Source organism: Corvus moneduloides, chromosome 28 (genome assembly GCF_009650955.1).
Source record: "Corvus moneduloides isolate bCorMon1 chromosome 28, bCorMon1.pri, whole genome shotgun sequence".
Taxonomy (NCBI): domain Eukaryota; kingdom Metazoa; phylum Chordata; class Aves; order Passeriformes; family Corvidae; genus Corvus; species Corvus moneduloides.
Window position 1 is genome coordinate 4157082 of NC_045503.1, and position 7147 is coordinate 4164228.

Sequence of the window (7147 nt, forward strand, 5' to 3'; positions counted from 1 at the left end):
CTGGCACACAGCAGCAGGGCTGCAGGTTTTTACTCACAAACTCAGCACTGAGGCATTTCCAGCACCTTGCTTTTCCTGCCACAGAAAGGCTCCACAAAGAGCCGAGCACCCCTGGAACGTTTGTATGTTTTATAAGGTCACCATTTCTACAGAGAATATCACATTAAAAACATCCACTCACAAAAAACAGCGGCGGCAGCAGCGCAGGAGGAATGCTCAGCACCAGAGCAGGGCTGGTAACATGGCCCAGCAAAAACCTTCAGCTGAGACTTCAGAGCCCTTCCGGGGCCTGCTTTGCCCACAAGTCCACAGTTTTGCCTCAGTCCATGAGGTTCTTGGCCTCTTCACTACAAATAAAGCATTCCTGGATCCAGGGAAGTGCTAAGAGGTGACAAAGCCTGGGCTTCCCAGTGCTTCCCGCTGCATGGAACCACTGCCAGCTTGGCCCCACTTTAGAATTCCCACCCCCACTCCCAGTCCCTGCCCTGCTCCTCTCACTGAGGGAGAACATGAACTTTCCTCCTGGATGCCAATGGTTCCTTTGGGCCGTATTATCCCAAATCCTTACTTTGCATTTTTTTGTTTAAAACGTTACGCTGGCGGAAAAAATCCCAAACAAAGCAGCAACACAGAGTAGGGTCAGCAGTAAAAGAACAAGGGAACAGAACAGAGCACATTCACAAATGCTGGGATTCCTCCTCATCCAGCCCGTGACCAGCTCCATGGGCAGAGGGACAAATGGAAACCAGCAGCCACGGTGCCAAACTCTGGGCAGGAAAGAGCCACTCCTGCTGTCACCGCGGGGATCAGAGCAGCGGGAACAGCCCTGTCCTGCACACGAGGGGTGACAGCGGGGAGCAGATCATCTTCAGGCATTAGATGATCCAGGGAATGATCACTACACAGAGTTGATTTTGCAGCCTGTGAATGCAGAAAGCCATTTCAGCCGTAGCTCCCAAGAAAAAAGTTCCCTGCAGCCTCCCAAGCCAGGCATTTGCTTTGGATACTCCAGCTGGGCGTCGGCGCCGAACGATCCATGCCCGTCGCTTTTCCCACAAGACTTCAGGGACAGAGACGCCTTGGAGCTTCCCTGCTCGGTGGAATGAGGATTCACTGAGCCAGGCTCCCCTTCTGGCCCGTCCACAGCTCCCGCAGCTCCACTTTGCAGCCCAGGTCCCTGAGGGCAGCCCTGGCCACGTCGTCGCAGTCCCTGTGTGCCGCGCGAGCCTCCGTGATCAGGTTCTCGGCTCCCATCTCCAGGATGGGCTGGGAAAAGTCCCGGCTCCGGGACACCAGGTTGCGGATCAGCATGCAGGCCTGTTTCTGGGGACACAGGGCAAGCACAGGGGTCAGTGGGGTCCACAGGGAAACACAGCCATGGGAGATTGTGGCACGCACAAAGCAGATCTGACTCCAGCTAAAGAGTATTTCTTGAGAAACGCAAATGTGAGATGTTGCAGAGAGCAACAAACTGTTCCCTGGAAGAATAAAATCCATGGATGTTATTCCCTGTTGAAGTTTGTGTTGAATCTCTGTACAAATATCCAACATCAGCCAATATCAATTCATTTTTAAGTAACGCTAAGAGAGAATTCTCCAGTGCAGCAGCCCCACCTTCCCACCCCTCCTATGCTGTTCCAGGCACTTAACTCAAAACTACTCCTTCAGAAAATATTTTCTAGGGTATTTTAGTACTCTGGAAAGCAGAAAAGCGAACACAGAACCTGCTGAAACCTGCAGGAGAAACCAGGGGCAAACTTCTTGCCATGCAGGTGGTTTATTTGATCCTGGAGAAAGATGGCACAGGCTGGGTTGGAAGGAGCCCATCCCCATTCTGCTCTTCCCAGGAGGAAAAGGAATGCCTGGAAGAGGAGTGTGGCATTCCACAGCTTTAGGAACCCGCAGCCAGATGGATGTGAAACCTAAATTAAGTTTTGCTCTGAGCAGATCAGGGTGACAAATGCAGGGGGGCTGCATTGAGTCACTGCCTTCCCAACACCCTCAAAACCTGTTGGAATTTGATGAGTAAAGGGAAAAATCCCACAGAAACAGGTAAGAGAGCCAAGAGCAGTCCTGACTGACTCTCCAAGTGCTGTGAGGGACGTACCTGGACAGCCACCTCTTGTGGGTGAGCCTTCATGGCCTGCAGGGCTGCCAAGGCCCCACCGCCCTCCATGATGACGCTGCAGTTCTCGGGCTTGCGCAGGGCCAACATGCACAGGGCTGCACAGCCCTGCTCACAGATCTGCAACACAGAGGGGAGCACGCTCACTGCCTGGAAACGTGGCTTGAAGGAAACTAGAACTGAGGTTTGTTTCCTTTTCTGGGAGTTTTTGATTTACTTTTATTGTTTTGAAGTTTCTCCCACTGCGGCATCCTGCTGCTCTGGCAAGTAAGCCAAAGGGAGGGTTGGAATAATGATCTTAGAGGTATTTCCAACCTTCATGAGTCTGTGTTTTGCATGCCAGAGGTGTAGAACACCGTCTCCACTAGCTGTGATTCAGGAATGAGAAAAAATAAAACAATATACGGTGTAAAAACCTTTAAATTCACACAAGTATTTGCCAGGCATGCTCTCTACAACTGAGTATTCAAGGTTTATACGTTGCTCAGCTGCAAACACACATCCTGCAGCTCAAGCTGAGCTCCATCCCCATCCCAGAGGGAATTCCCAAGCCCCTGGAGGGTGGTACCTGAGGGTTGCCCAGGTGGTGGCTGATGGCCAGCACGATGAGGTCGGTGCCCCCGGCATCCACGATGGCGTCTTTGACGTCGTCGTTCCCGGCCACGGCACGGATGGCACTGAGCACCTGCTTCACCACGTCCTGCTCCATGGAGAAAAAACAGGGCAAAAAACAGCAGAGAGAGTCTGAGACTTTGGAAAGCCAACCAGAACATCCCCCAGCAACTCCATGCCAATGGTTGTGGTAATTATCAGTTACAAGGAGTAACTCTACCCTCAGTCACTTTCTTGCCACATAAGGGACCTTGAAAATTTCTTGCCAAGCCATCAGTGAAGATCAAAGAATCAAACATCAACCTCTGGGACTCGAGCATCTAAATCCTCCTGGATCTCTTCTAGTTGGAATGGTGGAAAACCAAGCATTCAGCTTTTCTGGGAGCAGGCAGAGTTCTGCTCTTGGAGGGTGGAAGACACAGGAGTAACTTAACTATGAGCTCACAGATCTTACCTGCAGAGCAGTTAATTCCATATATATGGCTGTAAATGGGTACCAGAGGGGTTCCAACCCTAATTGCACCTAAAATATTGCACAGGCTACGGCTCACTCACTAAAATGAACCTCATTCCTTAGAATGAGATGTTCCCTCCAACCCATTCCCAAAGCACTTCCCATTGCTCACCGGGTGATCCATACAGTCAGCCAGGAGAGTCACCATAAAATTTAAGCCCCCAAGGTCCACAATTTCTTGGCAGAATTCATTCCTGACTGAGAGGCGAGAGAGGGTGGCACAGAGCTCACTGAGAACCCCGGAGTTATCCATGAACGCTGCAGAGGAGAGAGGAGGGATGGAGTAACTACAGGCAGGGAGGGTCCTGCAGAATTAATTTGTTTAATTTAAACAATATATTTAACATTTTACATTAAAACAAGAGATGACACCTGTTTCTAGGCAGAGCCAGAACGTGTCTTCTTGGCAAGAAGCACCTCAGCAGAGGTAACTGCCCCTAAACCTGTAAAATACTTCCTAAATACAGCAACAAACAGCTCTGACATTTGACTGCTCCAGAGGTTATCAGCAGCACCAGTGGCACTTTTTGGCTCTCTCAGGGCACATTTCATCAACAGAATTAAACCCCGTTTCAGTGACAAATTCCTGAATCACCTCTGAGGAGCTTCAAGTTAGACAGCGAAAGAAGAAATCACAGCTGATTCCCAAGACAGTAAAGGAGGAAATCCTGGGTGATTCCCGATTAGGATCAACAGCCCCGGGGCTAATTTTACCTTTTGCAGCTTCAATGAGGACTCTCAACCCATCGTTTTCCAAAACGATCATCTTGGCATGGTCGTGGGCGTGACCAAAGGGCACACGGATGTCATCGTCAAAGGTCATGATCCTGAGGGCCGAGGCCGCCGTTCTGACCACGTCAGCGCTGTTCCCGTGCTGGATAATGGCTCCAGTGAGGAGAGGGAGGATCCCACCCTTGACAAAGTCCTGCCTGTTCTGCTCGTGTTTGAGGCAGGCGTGCCGGACACAGCGGATCCCCGCCAGCGTCATCTCTGCGTCCTCCCGCTGCTCCCGCAGGGTCTGCAGCAGCAGCTCCTGCCCGGCGGCGTCCAGCAGGTCTGGCTGCCCATCCAGCAAGGCAGACAGGGTGGAGAAGGCTTGGAGCAGTAAATCCCTGTCTCCTGAAGCCAGCTGGCAGGCAGAGAACACCACGGGGTAGGCCCCGTTCTGGCCGGCCAGGTAGCGGAACGCCAGCTGCTCCTTGCACTGCGCCGCGAAGGCCGAGAGCTGCTCGGGCAGCTCCGCCACGTCCGACTCGGCCACGGTGCTCCCCAGGGCATCCAGGGTCTGAGGGAGACACCAAGGGTTAGTTCTGCACCTGAACTGTGCAGGAAGAAGAGCAACTTGTTTATTTTTAGTGATAGTTTTAAGTTTAAATCAGTTTGATGTTATGGGAGCAATGGTTGTCTTAAAGAGCAGCATTTGGGCTTTGTGCACAGAACCCTTGGAAGGACAGGGACTTCCCTCTGCCACCACTGTCACACCTCCACTGGGCACCAGTCTGACCAGCAGCAGGTGAATTGGGTCCCACCAGCACATTCCAGCCCCAGAAGTGTCCAAGGCCAGGTTGGATGGGGCTTGGAGCGATGTGGGATAGGGGAACTGATTGCCCACTTTGTCACCAGCCCAGAGCCACATCCTGTCATTATTCCTTGCACACCTCCAAACCTCCCCAGGCAGCCCCTTCCAATGCCTGACCACTCTTTCCATGAGGAAATTCCTCCTGATGTCCCACCTGAGCCTCCCCTGGCACAGCTTGAGGCCGTTCCCTGTTGTCCTGTCCCTGGAGCAGAGCCTGACCCCCACCTCACTTACACAGATCCTCCCCTGAAAAGTGCAAGAAGCTCTTGGAATTTTTATCTCGTTCCCAGTTTGAAGAATAGATGGGATTAACTGCCTGAAGAGCTCCCAGAGAAATGGGGCAGAGGCAGAAGTTGGCCTAGTACTTATATTATTATATAACCCTGATCCTTAGGAGACATCATCAATTTGTGCTCCTACCAGCAGGATTTGATGCTTTTGCCTCTGCCCGTTCTCAGAGGCAGGAGGTCGCACAGCTTTCACAATATTGCTCAGGTCCACACCTAAAACGGGAAATAAAACAAAGATTAATATTGGTTCCAAGATAACTAGAGTCAAATAAACAGTATTAGTTCCACCTCTAGGGAAAATCTGCCAAGTTCACGGAGAACAAAGATGAACTTGTTGTAAAGATGCTGAGATGTTAAATTCTGACTGTAAGGTCAAATTCATCCTGGAACAAAGCTAGGTGTCAGTTGAGGGGAAAAAAGAAAGAATTTCATTTCACTGACCAAATTTCACCCTCCAGTTTCCCTCTAAGCAGTTTTCCAGTCATAATTAATCCACAAAACCAGGTCAGCATTAATGGTGCCTCTGTTCCACTTCACAAAGGCTCCTTTCCAATGCTGGATGATCCATCTTTGCCTACAGCTTTCTCTTAAACCTTCGGATTTGTAGAACCTCAGCCTGTAACAACCCGAGCTGCAAAAGCAGCTGCATGTACAATACCTTGGGACTCAAACTGCTGCACAGCTTCTCTCACAGCCTCCTCTGGATCCATCTCAAACTCGGTGATGTTCTCCTGCACTGCATCATCAAACGTTTCTTGGGCGATCTGTTTGGACCCCATTTTCCTGGGAAGGGATGAAAGCACCTCCGTGTCCTGCTGTCGAGAGAGGCCGCAGCTAATTTTACTGCAAAACCTTCTAATGCCAACCAGAAACAAAGCAAGAGGGTTCTTCTTCCTCAAAACAAAAGCTCAGAACTCTAAGCGAAAAATATACAGACGCATGGCCGGATTTTTATTTAAAGGGAAAAATATGGCAATTAAGAGAGATAAGGACATATTTCAGCAGCATTCCAGGATTTTGATGGGGTTTCGGGATTTGTTACCGTGACACGGCTCTCGCTGCGGCACAGAGGGCACCGTGCCCGGTCACGGTCCCGGCCCTTCAGCCCGCCCCTACCCCGCTCCTCCCGGGCCCCGGCGCATCCCACACCCCCTCAGCAGGCCCCGCAAGCCTGCAGGATCCCACCCCGCTGCTCCCAGCGACGCGGAGAAGACCCTGAAGGAAGGCGGCAGTGCTGAGGTAGCTCCGGGGCGCACCCGCGGCCGCGCTTCCCCTCACAACCCACCTGGGCTCCCGCCGGCCGCCCCCGCCGGACAAAAGGCGAGGGCGGGACGGCCCCACTCGGCCGCCGTACGCAGGCCCCGCCCGCTCCGCGCATGCGCCGCTGCCTAATCTCACGCCGTTCGCCCTCACGGCGAGCGAAAAAGAGCGCGGGGCGGCGCAGCGCGCATGCGCAACACCCCACGCCCGGCCGCCCCCACGCACGCGCAGTGTGCGGAGCGCGTCGAGGCGCGCCCGCGCTGCCCCAGCGCCCCGCCCCTGGAGCGGGAGGCCGCGGGCCGCTCCCCTCGCTCCCGTTCCACTTACCGGCAGCGCGCCCGCACCGTTAGCACCGCCCCGAGCCCGCAGCGCCGCGCCACCACCGCCCGCCTGCAGCGGATGAGGCGGCTCCGCGCGGCGCAGGCGCGGCGGGAGGGGGCGGGATCCGCCTGTCCGGGGGCGCGGCCAACCGCGGTTTGAGGGCGGGGTGGAATGGCCGAGGGGGCGCGGCCGGTGTGAGGGCGGGGGCGCGGTTAGACCGGCTCGGGGGCGCGGCCTAGAAGGGGGCGTGACCAGCAGCGGTCTCCGGGAGTCCCGGGGCCGGCGGGAGGGGCGTGGCTACCGGCGGAGGGGGCGGGGCCGGCGGCACCCCGCGCGGGCCGCTGGGAGGTCCCGGTGTGGCGGGAGGCGGCGGCAGCGGCGGCGGCGGCGGGGCCGGGGCGGGCGGGGCCGCCTCGGTGAGGGCGGGGCGGGCTCGGGCTCCGCTC

General features: G+C 54.6%; 1 protein-coding gene across 5 annotated transcripts; it reads right to left on the reverse strand.

The window, feature by feature from the left end:
- Window positions 1-48: 48 nt before the first annotated feature.
- Window positions 49-6819, reverse strand: ARMC6 (armadillo repeat containing 6). 5 transcript variants are annotated; one of them, XM_032092489.1, is made up of 8 exons: window positions 6708-6819; window positions 5779-5932; window positions 5251-5333; window positions 3966-4536; window positions 3364-3509; window positions 2694-2825; window positions 2108-2245; window positions 49-1323 (listed from the first exon to the last, which is right to left on the reverse strand). In XM_032092489.1, exons 2-8 carry the CDS (start codon window positions 5897-5899, stop codon window positions 1111-1113), a joined length of 1404 nt encoding a protein of 467 aa, XP_031948380.1. In that variant the 5' UTR covers window positions 5900-5932; window positions 6708-6819; the 3' UTR covers window positions 49-1110. The 5 variants fall into 5 exon arrangements, with proteins under 5 accessions (XP_031948380.1, XP_031948379.1, XP_031948376.1 ...); XM_032092488.1 differs by having other exon boundaries at window positions 5779-5935; XM_032092485.1 differs by lacking the exon at window positions 6708-6819 and adding an exon at window positions 6406-6508 and having other exon boundaries at window positions 5779-5935.
- Between the last annotated feature and the right edge of the window lie 328 nt (window positions 6820-7147).

What these genes read in the sequence shown, in the direction of transcription:
- ARMC6 (XM_032092485.1), bottom strand. Translation starts at nt 6,498, where the DNA reads ATGCGCGGAGCGGGCGGGGCCTGCGTACGGCGGCCGAGTGGGGCCGTC. An exon ending in GGCGGCCGGCGGGAGCCCAG is followed by an intron (nt 5,936 to 6,405) that starts GTGGGTTGTGAG and finishes CTCTCTCGACAG; the next exon opens with CAGGACACGGAGGTGCTTTC. An exon ending in CTGACTGTATGGATCACCCG is followed by an intron (nt 2,826 to 3,363) that starts GTGAGCAATGGG and finishes TCCATGGAGCAG; the next exon opens with GACGTGGTGAAGCAGGTGCT.